General features: G+C 55.3%; 9 protein-coding genes across 9 annotated transcripts; 4 read left to right on the plus strand and 5 right to left on the minus strand.

Moving 5' to 3' along the window:
* Positions 1-462: 462 nt before the first annotated feature.
* On the plus strand, positions 463-2,923 carry L226DRAFT_567837 (TRP-domain-containing protein; the record flags this gene model as incomplete). Its single annotated transcript, XM_067684088.1, has 3 exons — positions 463-550; positions 615-730; positions 788-2,923. 3 exons carry the CDS (start codon positions 463-465, stop codon positions 2,921-2,923), a joined length of 2,340 nt encoding a protein of 779 aa, XP_067538727.1.
* A 574-nt stretch (positions 2,924-3,497) lies between these two features.
* Positions 3,498-4,976, minus strand: L226DRAFT_520594 (uncharacterized protein; the record flags this gene model as incomplete). Its single annotated transcript, XM_067678655.1, has 3 exons — positions 3,498-4,770; positions 4,836-4,899; positions 4,958-4,976. 3 exons carry the CDS (start codon positions 4,974-4,976, stop codon positions 3,498-3,500), a joined length of 1,356 nt encoding a protein of 451 aa, XP_067538728.1.
* A 1,367-nt stretch (positions 4,977-6,343) lies between these two features.
* L226DRAFT_284721 (uncharacterized protein) lies at positions 6,344-7,072 on the minus strand. The gene has a single exon (XM_067673589.1). The coding sequence runs from the start codon at positions 6,857-6,859 to the stop codon at positions 6,389-6,391; it is 471 nt and encodes a 156-aa protein (XP_067538729.1). The 5' UTR covers positions 6,860-7,072; the 3' UTR covers positions 6,344-6,388.
* Positions 7,073-7,099: 27 nt separating this feature from the next.
* L226DRAFT_531517 (uncharacterized protein) lies at positions 7,100-9,210 on the plus strand. Its single transcript, XM_067680095.1, has 9 exons — positions 7,100-7,209; positions 7,261-7,341; positions 7,391-7,464; positions 7,521-7,585; positions 7,644-7,756; positions 7,807-7,950; positions 8,003-8,095; positions 8,209-8,307; positions 8,357-9,210. Exons 1-9 carry the CDS (start codon positions 7,141-7,143, stop codon positions 9,026-9,028), a joined length of 1,410 nt encoding a protein of 469 aa, XP_067538730.1. The 5' UTR covers positions 7,100-7,140; the 3' UTR covers positions 9,029-9,210.
* A 129-nt stretch (positions 9,211-9,339) lies between these two features.
* On the minus strand, positions 9,340-11,008 carry L226DRAFT_567840 (alpha/beta-hydrolase; the record flags this gene model as incomplete). The annotated part of the gene is made up of 8 exons (XM_067684089.1): positions 9,340-9,505; positions 9,565-9,739; positions 9,793-10,049; positions 10,120-10,187; positions 10,250-10,278; positions 10,332-10,374; positions 10,436-10,596; positions 10,684-11,008. 8 exons carry the CDS (start codon positions 11,006-11,008, stop codon positions 9,340-9,342), a joined length of 1,224 nt encoding a protein of 407 aa, XP_067538731.1.
* A 376-nt stretch (positions 11,009-11,384) lies between these two features.
* L226DRAFT_456777 (alternative oxidase) lies at positions 11,385-13,084 on the minus strand (the record flags this gene model as incomplete). The annotated part of the gene is made up of 11 exons (XM_067675322.1): positions 11,385-11,460; positions 11,515-11,721; positions 11,783-11,827; positions 11,888-11,963; positions 12,021-12,103; positions 12,164-12,228; positions 12,288-12,371; positions 12,428-12,548; positions 12,603-12,667; positions 12,720-12,832; positions 12,883-13,084. The coding sequence occupies 11 exons, from the start codon at positions 13,082-13,084 to the stop codon at positions 11,385-11,387; spliced, it is 1,137 nt and encodes a 378-aa protein (XP_067538732.1).
* A 702-nt stretch (positions 13,085-13,786) lies between these two features.
* Positions 13,787-15,704, minus strand: L226DRAFT_567842 (UTP-glucose-1-phosphate uridylyltransferase; the record flags this gene model as incomplete). The annotated part of the gene is made up of 8 exons (XM_067684090.1): positions 13,787-13,824; positions 13,875-13,931; positions 13,991-14,410; positions 14,461-14,599; positions 14,659-15,146; positions 15,204-15,337; positions 15,395-15,471; positions 15,525-15,704. The coding sequence occupies 8 exons, from the start codon at positions 15,702-15,704 to the stop codon at positions 13,787-13,789; spliced, it is 1,533 nt and encodes a 510-aa protein (XP_067538733.1).
* On the plus strand, positions 15,474-16,411 carry L226DRAFT_284771 (uncharacterized protein). Its single transcript, XM_067673590.1, has one exon. The coding sequence runs from the start codon at positions 15,734-15,736 to the stop codon at positions 16,316-16,318; it is 585 nt and encodes a 194-aa protein (XP_067538734.1). The 5' UTR covers positions 15,474-15,733; the 3' UTR covers positions 16,319-16,411.
* Positions 16,412-16,851: 440 nt separating this feature from the next.
* Positions 16,852-18,045, plus strand: L226DRAFT_551019 (40S ribosomal protein eS8; the record flags this gene model as incomplete). Its single annotated transcript, XM_067682794.1, has 6 exons — positions 16,852-16,855; positions 16,976-17,214; positions 17,323-17,427; positions 17,492-17,603; positions 17,683-17,807; positions 17,879-18,045. The coding sequence occupies 6 exons, from the start codon at positions 16,852-16,854 to the stop codon at positions 17,936-17,938; spliced, it is 645 nt and encodes a 214-aa protein (XP_067538735.1). The 3' UTR covers positions 17,939-18,045.
* Positions 18,046-18,272: the final 227 nt, after the last annotated feature.

Below are 18,272 nucleotides of genomic sequence, written 5' to 3' on the forward strand. Positions count from 1 at the left end.
GACGCATGGATTGAGCTGGGATTGAGAACATGAAGGCGGCAGCGAGGCGTGTGCAGGATGACGAAGACAGGGTGCGTATGTCGGACTCGGAGCCCGCACGAGCGCGGACGCCGACGAGGGCCGAGTGGGCGCGCGCCTGGGGTTATATATGTACTTGCACATCTGCATCTCTTGCTCGCTGTTGTCGACGTCGTCCGTGGTGCTTGCTCCAACCCAGCCCTTCCTTTTGCTTCCATCATCGCCCGCAACCCCGTCCGCCGGCGAGCTCTGCCTGTCTCCCCCGCGCCGCGAGAGAGCGAGAGCTGCTGAGAGAGAACATTGAACAAAGAAGACAATAGACTTCGGCTGGCCCAGGTGCGCACCACAATACGCCCTTGTCCGCGTGTCTCCATTCATTGCTCTCGTACTACTAATACTCATCCCCGGGCCCCGCCCAGCCTTGCTCGTCGTCTTCTGCCCTTCATGTTCTCCGTCGCCCGGCTGCGACGCGCACTCGCGCCCCTTCTTCTTCTCGCCCCCGCCCTCGTCCACGCCCGCGACAGAGTCCTCTGTGAGTCCCTCCCTTCTTCTCCTCCCCCGTCGTCATGCGTTCTCATCTCCCCGACACACCCAAGTCACTTCTTCCGTCACATATTGCGAACCTCCACAATCCATCCTCGTACAGCAGTTCGACATAGCATATTATGCAAACAACCAATCCATCGTGTTCAACATTTCCGCAGCCAGCGTCGTACGTCTTTTTCCATTTCTCTTCTCCCCGCCCCCCTCACATCCCGCCCCCCTCCAGGACCCCAATACTAATGTCGTCGCAAACCTCTTCCTCAACGTCTACGGCATGAACCCCGTTAATGTCTCCATCGACATCTGCTCCCTCTTCGGAGGCGTTCTCTGCCCTCTCCCCCTCTATACTTTCAACGGTGCAGACTCAATACCCCTCCCAGACTCCCTCGACATCGCCTCCCATCTCCCGTCCATTGCCTATACAATCCCAGACATCGAGGCCTATGCCCAGCTCACCCTCACAGATGTCGACTCCGGTGAAGTCAAGGCCTGCATCCAGACCACCCTCTCCAACGGCTGGTCCACACACCAATACGCCGTCGAGTGGGCAACAGCCAGCTTAGCTCTCCTCACCCTCGCTCTTGCTATCTGGCAATCCGTCGTAGACGGTCCTTTTGCCCTTGCTCCCATTCGTCTCATCGATCTCATCTCCCTCCTCCAATCCATCGCCCTTTCCGGCCTCCTTGCCCTCAACTATCCCTCCATCTACCGCTCCTTCACTCTCAATTTCGCATGGGCATTCGGCCTCTTCCCTGCAACAACCACTTCCCCCATCCAACAGTCCATCAACCGCATGCGCCACCTCACAGGCGGAGCCATGTCCAACGCCAGCGACAATGGCGTCACCTCTTTCGTAAATCGCAAGTTGAGCCCATACAACTCGGCCAACTTTGCCCTTCCCCTGTCCCTCTCTTCGCTCCAGGTTGATATTGCTACCTGGCCGGAGAGGTTCACAAACACCTTCTCCAATTCCTCTTTCTCCCCACAGGTCCTCGTTGGTGGAGATGTCGCTACCGTCACCGACGACTCCTCCAATGTCTTGGAAGCCGGTATCCCCATCTACACCAATTCCATCGGTATCGCGACTGCAAACGCATTCATGACCATCTTCCTCATCGCCCTCATCCTCACCGCCATCGTGCTCGGTGCGCTTGGTCTTGCCTATGGGGTTCTCCTCGCCCTCTCTCGGACAGAGTATGGCCGCACGCACCCTGCCCTCGCCAACTTCCGCTCTCAGTATCCTTCATTTGCACGGGCTTGGGGTATTCGCGCTGCGTTGGTGTGCACGATGCCGATCCTCGTCTTCACATTTTACCAGTGGACTCTGAAGGATTCGTGGCTATCTGTTCTCCTCTCCGTTATCATCCTGGTCGTGTTGGGGACCATCGTCCTTCCTTCCGCCTTCTTCGCCGTCCGCTCGTCATTGCCGATCAGCAAGTGGACAACGGAACCCACACCCTCGGTTGCGCCATTTACGGCGCCGTACCGGCCGAACAGAGTGTACTACGTGATCCCTCTCCTGCTCGTCATGATCGTGAAGGCCCTCGTCACCGCCTTCGGTCATGCGCACGGCATGGTTCAGGTGATCTTCTTCGTGGTACTCGAGTTCCTCCTTTTCATCTCGCTTGTGGTCCTCAAGCCCTATCGCACTCGCGGTGCAGACGTCTTTGCGGGCTACCTCTGCATCACACGCCTAGTGTGCAGCGGCTTGATGATCGCATTTGCAGAATCCCTCGCGGTTAAGCCTATCCCCCGTGTTGCGATAGGCGCGATCACTGCCGTGATCTTCTCCGTTGCAGTCGTCATCATGTTCTTCAACCTTCTCGTGAACATGGGCTTATGGCGCCTTTTCGTCTACGCGGTCACCTGCGGCCGGCGCGGACGGAGACGTGCGCACGCGGTACTCTCCTCACAACCGAGCGACTCTTCGCTCGGGGAGAAGGCCGGCGACCTCGAGAAGCGAGACAACAAAGACAACGCGACAGTCACGACTGGTCCGTCGCAGTACTTTGTTTCTCGTCCTAATAACCCATCACCCCCAAGCACAGTTCCCAGCACGCCTCTGAGCGCGACGTCAAGCACCACGCTTGGCGAGACGCTGCCTCGGCGGTGGTCCTTCCAACACTCGCGGCCACCATCCGTGTCTACGGACGCGCCACACTCCCCCGCATACACACACCGCACGTCGACTGCGTCGTCGCCCATCTCCGGCCAGCGGCACAGCCGGAACATCTCTTCATCCCTTCCCACACCTCTAGAAGAACATCCCTATCCTCATACACACACACCGCCTCACTCACATCCGCTCCCACCGCTACCGCCCTCCCCGCATGCACACTACGAGCCGTATCGGGCAGTATAGATAGTATACGTACAGTCGCGCTTAGTAGTCTCGTTGCATCGTATTGCATTTGCACATCGCATAGTCGCATCACATCTGGTCTGCCGCATTCACCACCATACATGCTACACCACATCACTTTCGGGTTCCGCATCGTAGCGTAACCGCGCGTAGTAATATAGCCCATGGCCTCTGCCCCATTGTTCATTAGACTTGACATCATGTACATCTCACAATCACAACCCTGCATCATAAAGCGGATATATCAATGTTGGACTGCTGTGCGTTAGGTTCACGAACACTGTCTCAATTCAAGTAGTAGCGGTGCGTGCTATAGTGAACAACTCTTCCTTTATCGCGGACGCCTTTTACCCTACAAACACTACAGACATCATATTCGGACCGACTTTGATAACCAAAACAGTGAACACAATCAATGTATACTTCTCCAGATCCTGCCTGATCAGCTAAAGGGCTTCTCGAGCTCTGCTGCGACCACTGGATGTGGTGGCTATATGATTAGCCTGGATGACCACAGAGAATGAGCGTTCGCGGACGATAAGTAGAAGACTTGGAGGATGGAGGACATAGTACCTTACGCTCCCTGTTTCAAGCCGTTGTGGGACACCGCGATCTTCTGCCCGACGTTGTAGTGCGTCCCCACCTCGGCGGTGAACTGAATGCCCGCCTGCTCCTGGAAGACCATGACGACGTCCGAGCCTCCGAAGTGGAAGTACGCGAGTTCGTCGCCCTTTTTCACGACGTCGCCCGCCTTCACGCTCAGCAGCACCGACGAGATGTGTGCCATCCCAATCGGCAGCACCGCGACGAGCCCCATGTCCTTCGTCTCGATGAGGATCAGCGCGCGAGCCTGGATGAACTGGTAGCCTGGCTCGTCAGGGGCCTCCATCGTCACTACGACCGGGGCGTGCTCAGCCTTGGTGCGATGCGCGTGCTCGGTGTTGTGGTGCTCGCCACGGTGGTGCACCTTGTGGCGGAGGCGGAAGAGGCGGCGGTGGGGTGCGATGGTCATACGCCCGCTCGCGTCCTGCTTGGTGGTGACGTGCAGGTAGCAGAGGCCCTCAATGACTCGCGCCTCGAGTACCTTCCCAGAGACAGGGGCATGCTGACGGTGGTAATCGTTCGGGCCAAGGAAGGCGTGGCAGAACTGGCCACGTGCGAACGTCTCGGCGTATGAGGTCCCGCTATGCTCGTCGTCAAGAAGCTCGCAGATCGGCCACGGGACGCCCTTGACGGCGAAGTGGCACTCGCAGCTATCGTTCACCTCCCACGCACCGTCAAAGACGGCGTCGGCGGGACTAACGATGATCGAGTCGGTGTTGGGGCTGTCAATGGGTCGCTTTGCGGGGTCGATGTGGCGGGCAAAGAACTCGTTGAACGTCTTCCACCCACCCTCGGGCACAGGGTAGTCTTCCATCCTGTACGAGGGGGCATGGCAGAAAGTAGCCATAGTGTAGGGGGTGATAGACTCCGGAGTATCCATGAACTTCCCAACCTCTTTAGCGTAGCGTATGACCCACTGGGATAGCCAGGTGTAGGGAGCGCGTGTGGCGGGGAGAACCGGACTGCATCGGGCCTGCAGCGGGTCCAGGTTCATGACAAAGTAGAAAAGACAGATGACGTGGTAAACGAACTGGCCGTCCTGCTGTTCGCTCGGGACCCAGCCCAGAAGATATTCGTACCAATCGAGGTAGTCGGCAAGCGTTCTGATGCTGTAGTCTTCAAATTCGCGGACGCCCGAGTGGAGTGCGGCGACGAATGACGCTTCAAAGTCTTTCTTGAAATCTGCGTTCTCGGTCGCGTGCAGGAAGTCACGCAGCTCCTGCACAATCGTCGAGGACGATTTACTACAAAGATCCCAATGTTGCTTCAGCACCGCTCGATACATACAAGAATTGTGGATCGCACTTACTGGGAAGTCTGCATAGCGAAAACCTTCGACTGGGTGAACCCGTCAGCTAGACGTTCCGCTACATCTGCGAACAAGAGGAACTCAGCACCGAGACATGTGACTGTTCCGGTTGTCTATCGTACCTCCAGTAACGTGGGACATCGCTGCCAAATGTGATGCGGTAGTAGACCTGTTGGAGGTATGTGGATGTAGTGCATGAAGTAGGAAGGACGATCCTTACCGAGGGCGGCGGATGGTGGAGGTTTGGGGTTGGGAATGGTCGACGGCCTGTCTCTTTCTCGTGCTTATATACTGGTAAAGCGATCTACGCACGTAAATGTGCACGGACGTAAAGATAGTCCGCATCTCCTAAGACGGATTCGTCTTCTATGTTACTGATAGTTTGATTACCATTTCTCTGTCCGAAGGGCATGCATCAGCTGGTCACGAAGTTGTGTGGACAGCATATCTCGAAGATGCACAAGCTGCACAACACTATACATCGAGCTCGGTTGATCCCAATTGTGTTGGATAACTCGTGGCGCACCGCAAGCGTGCTCCTGCGTTCCCAGACACGTCCAACTGCTGGAGTGGGACCACGCCGGCCTCGGGAATACTGCGTCCAAGTATGCAGCTATTTGAGTTCGGCAGCACACGGATGGGCTTTGATCGAGGTCATGAGCGCAATCGATTCTCGCTCTGTTAGGAGTTCGCTTGCCGCTACGCAATCATCCTGTTCGGGTGGGGATGTGGACGATTAAGGTCCATTACCCAGATTTCCATTGGTGTCTATGTGGCAAATTAGCAAACAAGCTCCGTGCAATGAAGTAGAGAAGACACTCATTTAAGAACAGAAACTGGACATGAGTTTGTTTTACTATGATGCTGGCACAAGACCAGTCATCGGAGCTGCGGAACCCATGGGAACGCATAGGTTGTCCTATCAGGAGGTAGGTTCGCTACTTCGTTGAGGAAGTACTCATGTGAAGTCCAACGTATCGTTGTCCCGGCTGATCAGCGATAGAACAGAGTGCACTTGGAGGCTCTCGTGATGACTCAGCGGTGGGTTCCGGGAATTGTTCGCGCTGGCGTGTCCGTGTCCGCTGGAGGAACGAGTAACGGTGCACATGAAGGGTGAGGTGATGGGAGATTGCGTTCGTGAGGTTTATAGAGCGGACGAGGTTGAGCTGGATGACTGCGCGCCATGACTCGCGTTTTCCATGCTTTTGGTGCGAACGCAAGTTGGAAATCTGGGGACACGGTTAGTGGTGAAACGGCTCTGAGGCCATCGTAGACAACATCTATAAAGAATGGCGTCAAGGCCCGTGGCAAGGGGTTGCGAGGCCGCAGTAGGCCTCACTCCCGACTGTCTTGCGCCGGGTTTTGCGACTCGAGGTGCTCCCTGCAGGCTTTCAAGTATGGGCTCACATGACGGGCTGACCATCCAACGAGACGGGTTAACGCAGGCGCACTTCTGGGGTTAGTATGAGCTAACGAGATAGAAGGTACGGGCTGACGAGGTTGCAGGCTGACTGTGATGGGCTACGGAAATGGGCTGAGTTGAATACTACGGGCTAACAGAATAGATCACATGGGCTGACAAGACAGGGTGATGGACAGGAACTTGAATAAGCTAATGGGCTACAGCATCGAGTCAAAGACGTTGCCTCTGTGCAGCGTTGAGCCGAAGGCGAAACTTCCCTCAGAGGCATTGCAAAGCCACGGGTGCGAAACTGGAAAGTAGATGATAGCACATGCAAACGACTGAGACAGCTCGTGCACGCCTCGAATGCGCAAGCAAGAACTTGTGAATGCCATGACGGTAGGCGTATAGTAGACGTCGGGTTGCGGTGGCAGAATGGGGGATCGGGAGCAAAAGCGAAGTAGCAGGATGTTTGCAAGGACGTACCGGCTTCGCTCTGGTCGAAGAAGGGTAGCTTGAACATGTTCTTCTGCTTTTTTTTCAGGCGGCACGCTCCAGCTGTATGCTCTCGTCTATATCGTCGTTGACCTATGTACTTTGCCTCCGCCTTGTCGCGCAGCATCGCAGCACGCTGGTCCGTATTCTCGCCTGGGCGCGAGCAAGCATCTTGGCGAGCGGGTCTTCTCCCAGTGGGTCTGTCAACAGTCGGATGGAGTACAGTACATGGCGGCGAACGGGAAGGAAACGTGAGTGAAGTTGAAGCGCGATGAAGGATCGTGAGGACCGGGAGTCGGGTGGCGAGGGACTCGGGAGAGCGGGATACGGCGTCTTGCCGGTGCAACACCTTCTTGCCCTGCTACACGAGCCCCAGAACTCGGACTTCCCTTGCCCCGCACCTCGACCATGAGCGGCCGAAAGCTGAACTCTTTGGAGCGCGAATTATATCAACATGCGATAATGAAGCGCGACAAGGTCTGTGTGCTTGAGGCGTACGTCTTTGAAAGCGTATTGACCAAGGTATAGGTTGTCAGCCAGCAAGATCTCGGCTTCCTCGCCCCGGATGCCAGTACACGTCTCGATGCGCTTAACTTCCTGCTTGGTACAGTGAGTGATTTGTTCCGATATTCATGGCTTCGTCTCAGCAACTCTACAGGGATTATTCGTAGCTTTGGAGTCAAAGGGTCACGGACTGTCCTATAGGGCTGTTACTTCAGATGAGCTCAAACAGTGCGTCAACGGCGTTGAAACCTTCGCAATCGATGGAATAGCTGATGGTCATGCAGAAAGAAGGTGTTGAGTCAGGAAGAAGGCTTGGTTCTGGACCATATCCGAGCGGCTGGTAATGAAGGTGAGTTTAAGTTGTTGCTCAAATGTCTGCTGCAGCATGAAGCTCACTTGCTTACCAGGCATATGGACGAAGCATATCAAGGCCAAGACTCAACTGCACCAAGCTGTCGTCGACAAATATCTCAAATCCTTGACGCAAAAGCAGTTGATCAAGACAGTAACTGATGTTCGGGTACGTCATTACTAGCCCGAGCGCCGCGGTGTAGGACTCAGCCATGCCAGTATGCCACCAGAAAAATCTATATGCTAGCGGGAATTGAACCCTCGGCCGCACTAACTGGTGGACCATGGTTTACCGACAAGGAGCTGGACACTGACTTCATCAAGTTACTAATGGACGTTTGTCTGAAAATTGTACGAGACCAGGTATGTACTCGTATCTTCTTTGAAACTCAGTAGACTTATTGTAATCGTCAAGAGCTTGCCACAATCCGGCGACGATCGGGACCCGCAGAAAAGACAGTTATATCCTTTATCACGCTCCCTTTATCCGAACTCGCAACAAATACTGGTGAGTTGCTGCAAAACTTGTAATGGGATGTTGTGCAGGTTATTTCCCCATAATCGCTACAACTCGGTCCATTGCTATATCCGATCAATGCCGCTTTGCTCATGATTCAGTAGCGTTTGTTGCAGAAGAGCAGAATCACCGAAACGCAACTCACCGTCGAGCATGTGGAGATGCTATTGGACGTGTTGGTCCTAGATGGGAAGATAGAGAATGTGAGTCTACTACGAAGTCTGTCTGGGCAAACGCTCATCTTTGGAACAGATACCAGCGTTCCACCTTGCCGAAACAGCATTCGCAGAAGGCTCCGAAGATGAGCATACACATGCCTCACACTCGACGCATGGGAGGAAGCGTTCGAAGCGAAAGCATTCCGAATCCTCTAGCGATGATTCAAGCGATGGTGACAGACGCAGGAAACGCCACAAGGACAAGTCTACTGACGAGCGGAGTGGTCGGAAGAAGTCGCGGAAATCAAGGCGTACCGCGTCCGATGAGCGCTCTACACCTGTGGACGAGGATGGGGACGAGAGTGACTCGCGCCCTAAGCATCGCCTCTCGGACTCCGAGCGCAAGCCGTCCAAGGGGAAGGCTAGACAGCGTAGCCCCAGTACTTCTTCGGACGACATGTCGGACAGCGACACCGACTATCGCAGTCACAGGGATTCGAGGAGTTCGCGCAAAACGTTGGATCGTGGTCGCGATCGTTTGGGCGAATGTGATACCTATCCGGCCTCTATGTCGAGAGACAGCAGTGGCATCACACGTGGAGTAGTGTACCGCGCTGTTCACGAGGAACGACTGCGCGGTCTCGGTCTCGAAGAAGCACCCTGCATCCAGTGCCCAACTTACGACTTCTGTCGATCTGGGGGTCCTGTCAACTCTCAAGACTGTTTTTACTACGAGGGCTGGCTCGTTCAAGGGGAGGGGGCGTAATCATTGTCGGCGATTGCGCCCGAGTACCTTCCCGGAGACAGGAGCGTGATGCAACTCAGTATCTGAGCTGGAACATGTGGACACAGCAGGAGGCTTGAGCATCCGGAGCTGGGAGATACTCGCCTTGCGAAGGAACCGACCAATATACGGATGCATGGACAGAACACTCGAAGGGCGATTGCTTCTGGCCAAGACGTCGACCGTGATTCAACACCGTGTACTTAGTGCACTAGTTAATTTTACTTACCAACGAATCAACAAGTCCTGCATACATTGTTCCACTAGACTGCGGCATTTCCCAATCCTAGAGCCTACGCATAACCGTTCCTGCTCGGTACCACTCCGAAAGCAGGACCACCCCTCCCATAGAACGCCCGGATATCATTCACAAGCTCGGCCGGCTCCTCATGAGCCGCGAAGTGGCCACCGTGCTCATGCTCGGATTCAAACACGACGTTGCCCAAGGTGCGCAGCCACCTAACAGTCAGGACTCTCAGCACGCTATATACATGCCTACGTCTTGTGGGCATACTCACTTTCGCGGAACCTTCGTGAGCTCCTTCGGAAATATAGAAAACCCGAGCGGAATAGAGGTCCATTCCACACCTGCGACCGCCGAGGTAGTGTAATGCTGAGTATTCTCCTTGTAGATACGGAGCGACGCGGCAGGTCCAGCACGGGAGAACCAGTAGATCGACACCCACTCGAGGACTGTCCTGCAGTGAGCTCATATGCGGGAGGGATACACGATGTTCGCAACGCACCCTCGTCGTCTTCCCATGGGTACGAATCCGTCCAGGTGACAAGCTTCTCGTAGATCCACGCCAGAAGGCCCACAGGGGAGTCCGCCAACGAGTAACCCAAAGTCTGCGGTTTGGTCGCCTGTTCGTTCGAATACCCAGCTTCCTGAGACCTGAACTTTTGAGATCTCGCCCATCCATCCTTCTCGCTGGCTTTATATGGAGTGACCAAATGGGTGAGATAGAGCCAAGGGAACTTGGCGAGGGTTGGAGGCAGCGCGCTATGGCGGCCGGGGAACGTAGTATCAGACGCCGACATGATTGCAAGGCCCGAGGAATATGGAAACGCACTTCGTGTAGTTGGACAACCATCCTTTCACATGGGTATGAGCATAGTAAGTAGAGAGGTATCCCGCAATCTGGAGGAAGAACATCAAACATTAGGCTACAGTTGTCAGTTGACGGCATAGGGATAACCCACGTAGTGTCCCCAATCGCCTCCCTGTATGACTACGGTGAAGTGAGTCTCTAAACTCAAGCCTGTGGACTTTGATGATACGCACCGTACTCATGGTATCCGAGACTAACCATGAGCTTGTTTGCGACCTGTTTGCTACGGTGTCAGCAACGGAAACGTTCGATCCGGACTGAGTGCCACCATACGCACTTCAGCATACTGACGCCACGCGAATCCCTTCTGCTTCGGGGCCTCCGAGAAACCGAACCCAGGCAAACTGAACGCAACAACATGGAAGCTAGGCTGATCGGGAGAACCTGGGCTTGTCAACAACGGTAGTATCTTCTTCACTTCCAGGAAGTGCCCTGGCCCTGTACAGTTCGTGTGAATATCAATCGACTTCCCGCAAGAATGAGAGTGCGGCGACTATCATGAACTTTTCGAAAACCATCACTTACATCCGTGTATGAACAGGAGCGGGATGGCATTCACCTGCTCGCTTTGCTGGTGCACATAATGGATATTCAGCGTGCCAAACCCTTCGACCGGAATGTCGCGCGTGAACTGCGGCAGCTTGTTGATCTCGTCTTCCGACTTGCGCCAGTCAAAGCCGTCCTTCCAGCGCTCTACGAGCCGCTTGACGTGCACGAGTGGCGCGCCATAGTCCCAGCCGGCGTCCTCGAGCTCGTCCGGAAGTCGCGTGAGCTCGAGCTTCTTGCGCAGAGCGTCGATGTCCGCCTCAGAGACGTGCAGCTTGAAGGGCTGCTCGAGTCCGACAGACATGGTGGATGTGTAGTGACTAAGTTGTGAAGTCCTGATTTGATGTCGTTTGTCTTCAGTTTCCTTTTGTACGTCTCCTGAGACGCGGCTCCGGCGGTGAGTCAGCAGCTCCCCAGGGTCAAGCCACAAACGGCGCAGCCTGATGACAAAGAGACGGTGGTCCGCGACCATGCTGCACCGCTGCTTTCCACGATCAACATATATCTCCCGAATCAGCAAAGCTGGGAGTCAAATGCAATCATTGGATTGAGTTGAGCGCACGCTAGTCTACGGGCGTCCGTGCGAACAAGCAGAAGTCCTACTCGTACATCTCGCAATACAGCAGAGCTAGAAATAGCCTCATTCCACGCAAGCCGTCCAAATCAATCCCAACGCAGGCTCACGCAGCAGGAGCACCGTCGTGGATGAGTTTCTTGGACTTCTCCAAGTAATTCACCGACTGGTTCCGATCAAAGCTAACGACGAAGGTCAGACTATGTCCGCCATCCTAGACCAAGACGTTCACTCACCATATGGTCGAACCCTTTGTAGTCATGTCCGGTTCTTGCAGTGCGAACGGGTTGACATCCGTCCCGTACTTCAAGTTCGCCAGACTGTGGTTGACAAACCTGTGCGTGCTCTCGTCGCTCCGGACGGCATAGATCACGTCAAGAATCTTTGCGTCCGGACCAAGCCGCCAGTAGTCCTTTGCGATCTCAGGGGCGGGACGGTTTGTCCTGCGAAGATACGCAGATATAAGGCATGGGTTGCGTGCGACGGTGCGTGGATAGTGCTTACCACTCAGGGATCCGACCGGCTTCGATTTCTTGAATGCATCGTGTACTATGTATAACCTGATCAGCAAGAGCGAGCAATATAAGGGAGGCTATTGCCGAGACGCACTATGTGATGACGGCCTCCTCTTCTAGATGACCGACGAACCGATGACACGTTTGGGGTGAAATCAGGTAGGAGAAGACTAGGTTGCGGGAGGTTAGCTTTTAGCCAGTGACATAAGCTGGAGCAGACCACTTACAGAAAGCGTTATAGAAGATGCCTTGCGCGCCAAGAACCATGGCACGGAAGAGTATAGACGGGTTCTTGAGCGTCATGAATGTCCTATCCCGACGATGAATTAATCAACACTCGAGTTCCAGGTGGAAGGAACACAGAACATACATCAAGTGCATCCTCTCGTTCTCTGCTTCCTCAAGAAGAGTATGGATCCAGCCCGAGTCCCTCCGCTGTTAACTCAATGTCAGAACCTGCGACTGAACTGCATCTACAAGGCAAAGAAGCTTACCATGAGTCTCAGGCTACGGAGATGACGCAACGTCGCGGCGACCATCCCTGGCACAGCTGCGATGCTCTCAAGGAACAGAATTCGCTACGACCCTGGTTAGTGTCTGAAAGAGAAGACGCCATACAAATGTGTTTACTGACCTTCAGCCATTGGCCGTCATCCATGAGGCAGCCCTCCTTGCGCAGCTGCTCTATAGACATAGAGCTTGCATTGGGCGGGAGAGGCTTGTGCTTGTAACCAGAGACTAGGTCGAACGCCCATCTAACGGATACGTCAGCACCCTACTTGACATCGTGCATCGTGAATACGACATACCTGGCTAGCTTGACGAAGCCATAAGCCACACTGTCGGACATCGTCTTGCACTCTCTGTGCAGGACCTAGAGGACAGCCTCAGCTAGAGGAATGATATAACTCGAGTAGGCTACGTACCTGGCAAGCCCGCAGCTCATCGGGCGTGTACACCGGATGGAACAGGACCCAGTCCCCCTTGACAATCCTATCAGGAGACTTGACAGGTACGCTCGAAGGCGCAGCAGTGTCCTCTGCTCGACGTAAGCCCCCTGAGACATTGACCCAAACATGAAGCGCTCACTCATATGCAGTCCCTCGGTCCCAGGTCCCACACGCTCCTGACCCGTGTTCTTCGAAGTATTCGTGTTGACGTTGTACCGCGACACCGACGTCGCAAACGTCCTCTGCGAAGCAAAGGCGGCGCCAAGGCCGAGTGTAGCAGGACGGATGTTGAAGGTCGCCCCGTACATTGGCAAGGCCCTTGCTGCGATAGGGGTCTTCATCGCTTGTCTACCCACGTTGAGGTATCTCGGGATAGGATGCATGTTTGTTGGATGCTGTAGAGTATTTGCGGTGGAGTTGTCGGGAGGCGGGGTGGCTGGAGGACGGCCCACTTAAGTACTACGCGAGGACTAAGTACGAGCGCTAGCCCGTAAGCCCCCGAATTCCGAATGTTGAGTAGCGTACGCATCCGTGGGGGGCTGCATATGACCTGCTCGGAACTGACAAATGGATGCGTCTGGTATGTTCGAACGGAACTAGAACATGGTCTTCGCTCTGTCCAGAGCAAGGTCAGGCCCCTCAAGCTCGCAGGCGCCCCCTAAGACTCGCCTTTCATCCATTCGAAGACCGTCCAATCAGAGCCACCGTCCAGTACGGAGCTGGCATGTGACCTCAGCCAATACCATCCTGCCTCGAATCGGAACATACAGCACGAGACTTGGCTCACTTCCGAATACCTTGCCGAATCCACACGATGTGCGATGCTCGAAAGCACAACCATATGACACTATGTTTGTGTTCGTAAACTGTCTGGGTTCGTAAGTCAGGTGCGTACGGTCTCTATGAGGATGATACAGATGCAAACAATTAGTTTCAACTATCAAAGCAAACGACCGCGTGGCGTAGAGTTGCGCTAGAATGAATGTCCATCGTGAGAGCCTTCCATCTGTATTTCGGGGTATCTCTGCCGGTAGTAAACGGCCTCAAAGCTCCGTCATCGTGAGGTTGCCGGAGAGAAGCCCTGCACACAATGTGAGCATTCCAGACTATGCCAAAGTGAGAGGCACGTACTGTTCTCCAACACGCAACCGTCGGGAATGTCAATGCGCTGACCCTCGTTCGCAACGACTGGAGGTGAGAGCAGGATTAGCGGGTTGAACATGGAGAAGACTGGGAAGGGTACTCACCGATGACGGTTCCCCTCAACGTAACATTCCTCCCAAAGTACACATCACCCGTGACCGTCAAGTGATCCAGCTCGATGATCTTCGGGATTTTCTTGAACCTCTTCTGGAACTGCGCGATCTTCTTGAAGTGGTCGCCGAGCTTGATGACCGGCGTCGTGCCGAACATCCTGTTCTCGTTGAGAACAAGCTGCCCGTGTTCGAGCGAGTAGATGTCGCTCTTGATGAGGAGCAGGTCCGAGCAGGACTTGACGGGCAGGAAGCGGTTGCGAGGTACGTTGATACCCTTCGCATTCTTGAAGTGCCGGATGGCAGCACCCGCTGCAGTCTCGAGCTGGATGACGGAGACGCCGTTGTCGGTGACCTTGGGGTTGACGATGATATCAAGCTCCATGCCATCGTTCTCCATTATGCGCTTGAGCGCTGCAGATAACTTGTCAGACGCCCGTACCGCGTCGCTCTGGTGGACTTACCCTTGAGGTTGACCCACAAGTTGTTGGTGTTAAAGATCTTGAACTTGCGGACGGACTTGAAGTCCTCAACATGTTCAGACGGCACCTGAGCAATCTCAAGCAACTGGACGTTGCCCTCATAGTCTATAAGAGTACCACCCTGCAAATGGACAGATGACGTGAGCAGGGCAATCCACACCACGTAACCCAAGTCTGTACCTTGACATCAGCCTTCGTCTTGTCCGTGACCTCCATGATGAACTCGGCGTTGGTGTCGACCATGTGCTGGAGAATCTTCTGGTCGACGACGGCGCCCAAGTTGTCCGAGTTGGACACGAAGAGGTACTCCTTGCCCTCCGCGAGCAGCTGGTCGAGCACGCCCGAGTGCATGAGCGCGTTGTAGAGATCACCATGGCCCGGAGGGTACCACTTGGACTTGTCATCGGTGGCGGTGTTGGGGAGGGGAAGGAGGGTCTCCTTGTCAATACGGGGGTAGCGCGACTGGTTAAAGGTGGTGATGCGGAGCTGCTGGTTGGCGTACTTCTTGATGATGCGGAGGGTGTCCTCGTGGGTGTTGAAGGAGGTCATGAGGATGAGGGGGACATCGACGCGGTGGGTGGTGTTGAGGTGCTCGATTTGGCGGACGGTGAGGTCAAGGAAAGTCATGTCGTCCTTGACCTCGAGTGCGCTCTTTGCGCCGGTCATACCTGCGGGCCCAGTAGTGATCAGTACGAGGTTGTATGGGGAACGTTGTGGCGACGCACCCATGGACGTGCCGAGACCACCATTAACCTTGAGGACGGCAAGCTTGTCGAGCGTCTTGGGGTCGGTGGAGGTCGGGAGCTCGTCGTAAGGGACGATCTGCTCGGCGGCGGGGGACTTGATGCGATCCCAGACACTATGAATGAAGATGGGGTGAGCGAAACGGGGAGGAGTGATGAGGCAGTGAACGCACAGTTCCTTGCTCTGGGCCTTCTCGGCAAGGTAACGAGTGAAGAGATAGAAGAAGGACTGCATCTCGGTATCGAAGGCCTGTAGATCGAGATGAGACCGGAAGGCGATCTACATGGACAAGGAGTGCGCACCTTCCTGGTCTGAGGGTCAGCGACGGTATTGACCAGCCTGTTGAGCTCATTGCGCATGTTCTTGGTGGCAACGCCAGTAGTCGCGCTCTTGAAGTGCTGTTTGCGTTTGCGGCGGCGGCGGAAGGGTGGGAGTGAGCGGAAGATACCACGGCAAATGATGAGAAAGACAGCGGCAGCCATGGGGAAGGGTGCGAGGGGAGCTAACGGCGATGATGGGGCTTGGGGGGGATAGAGAACATACCATGGCAGACACGCCCCTTGTGCGAGGTGTCTTCGCGGAGAGCTGGGCGGCGGCGGCGTTGAGGGACATGGCGGGAGTGGTCAAGGAGGCAGCGTTGACCGGGGCTGTGGTGGTGGTGGTGGTGAGGAAAGAAGGAAGGGAGAGGCGACGCGAGGAGGCTGGTAACCGTCGGGCGGGAATTGGGAAGCGGAGGGAGTATTTATGCGAGCGGTGGGGAAGCATGGCGGTATGGCCGCCTGAATACGATCCGCAGGGCCGCGAACGCGAGGCAGCCTGGGGCCGGTTCGTCGACTCGGAGTTGATCGTTTCGCATTGGACGACGGACAGGGCTGGTGGAAGTGGGACGCTGGGATGTCTGGCTCGATGCGCTGAACACAGCGGACAGGGCGCGAACAGGGCGCGAATGGCTTATCTCTGCCGTCTATTCTCCACCGAGCGGGACGTGCAAGTACAGGATAGGGTAGAGAACATGGAAGAGGGGGATAACCAGGGGATAACACAGGTACAAATGGAACCGAGACAGACAGCAGCCCCCTGTCCCCCTGCAGATTGACACCATGCCATGATACTTGTTGCTGTAGCTAGGGCCATCAAAGGGTGCTATGGACCTGGTGCAGCTTGGTGCGAGAATGCCTTATGGCGAAGAGCACTGAGCGGGTTACAGGCAGGTTACAGGTGCCTGAGTCGGAAAAACGGCGCGAGTCTAGGCGTGTAGTATAATGAGGTTGCATCGGCCTTGTCAGCCCGGGGTTGCGAAGTCGTTTCGTGCATGGACGGCGTAGTATGCAGGCAAGGAGCGGGCAGAGAGACGACAGCAGTTCTCAGTAAGTATGAAAGTAAGAGCGGCTTTGTAACCCGCCACATAGCAGTTCATTGACTCTGAGCCAGCGTGGTTGTAACTTGTCAGTACTTACTCTAATACTTACGTACTTCTAATTTGAAGCCCCGGGACAAGCGCTGACGGTGGCTGAGCAGATTCAGTCGGAGCTCGGCTGCCATCAAACCTTGTTTCGTGAACTGTAATCGCGCATCCACAGTCTACCGGCCAGACAGGACACCCATCCCTCCAGCCTCAAGACCACCGCCATGGGTCAGTGTCCTTACCGTCCCCTTATCTGTTGTCGTCCCAAATGCTAACAGTATCCTCTCCGTTCTTTTCCATCCCATCCGATCCGCCAAATTCACCGTCGTTCGCGTAACATCACAACAGGTATCTCCCGCTCGTCCCGGCACAAGCGTTCGCACACAGGTGCCCAGCGCCCCCACTACCGCAAGAAGCGAAAGTTCGAGCTCGGTCGTCAACCCGCCAACACCAAGCTTGGTCCCAAGCGCATCCACACCGTCCGTGTACGCGGTGGTAACCTCAAGTACCGTGCTCTCCGTCTCGACTCCGGCAACTTCGCCTGGGGCAGCGAGCACGTTACTCGCAAGACCAGGATCATCGGTGTCGTAAGTTTTTTTCCCCTCCTCTTATGCGCTCTCTTTGGAGGAAGGCCTCTTCAAATGCCCCGCGCAATAGCACCAGACCGCATGCTAAATGCTTATCTCCCATGTTAGGTGTACAACGCGTCCAACAACGAGCTTGTCCGGACGAACACCCTCGTCAAGAGTGCCATCATCCAGGTCGATGCGGCCCCCTTCCGTCAGTGGTACGAGGCTCACGTATGTACACGCCCTGTCACCCCTGCCTTCTCTTCGGTTGACAATTTTTGCTTGTTTCCCATAGTACGCTCAGCCTGTGACCAAGCGTGGCGTGAAGAAGGATGCTGCTGCTGAGGGTGAGGAGGAGAAAAAGTTGTCCAACCACACACAGCGCAAGTACGAGGAGAGGAAGAAGGGTAAGTTTGGTACTTGTACTCGGTTTGATGGTCCGATCGCTCACATCTACGACCTGCCATTGCCTGTCGGGCCCTGTAGATGCCAAGGTCGACACTCTGCTCGAGACCCAGTTTGCCGCTGGCCGGTTGTACGCTGTCATCAGCAGCCGACCCGGACAGTCCGGCCGTGCAGACGGCTACATCCTCGAGGGCCGGGAACTCGAGGTACGTACTCTGAGGTGTCCTGATGTGGTCTGCGGGAGCATTTGCTGACGGCAAGTATCACATGTGCACAGTTCTACCTGAGGAAGATCAGGACGGGCAAGCAGAAGCACGCACATGCACACGCAGCATAAGGGAGCTGCGTGATGTAATCGTTCTTCTATGGCTTGTGTTCTCGCGCGGAAGCGGGGAGGGCTCGGGTGTGGGTTGCGACGGGGTGTATTCTTGCCAAAATTTCCGCTATGTTGTTGACGTCGACGCGCATGTTCCTGCACCACTACCACTGCCCTACTGTATGATGAGTATGCCACACCCATGCGCCACAGGAATGAAGATGTCCGTCCGACTGAAGCCGTTGTATTGTTGTGTGCGGGTGCGAGCGGGTTGCGAGTGTGTTGTGAGAGATTGTTGCGGGTGGCACAAGCGTCGGTGGCCTTGTTGGCGGGTATTGTTCTGTGGCCGTTGGCC

Source organism: Lentinus tigrinus (genome assembly GCF_003813185.1).
Source record: "Lentinus tigrinus ALCF2SS1-7 unplaced genomic scaffold L226scaffold_5, whole genome shotgun sequence".
Taxonomy (NCBI): Eukaryota; Fungi; Basidiomycota; class Agaricomycetes; order Polyporales; family Polyporaceae; genus Lentinus; species Lentinus tigrinus.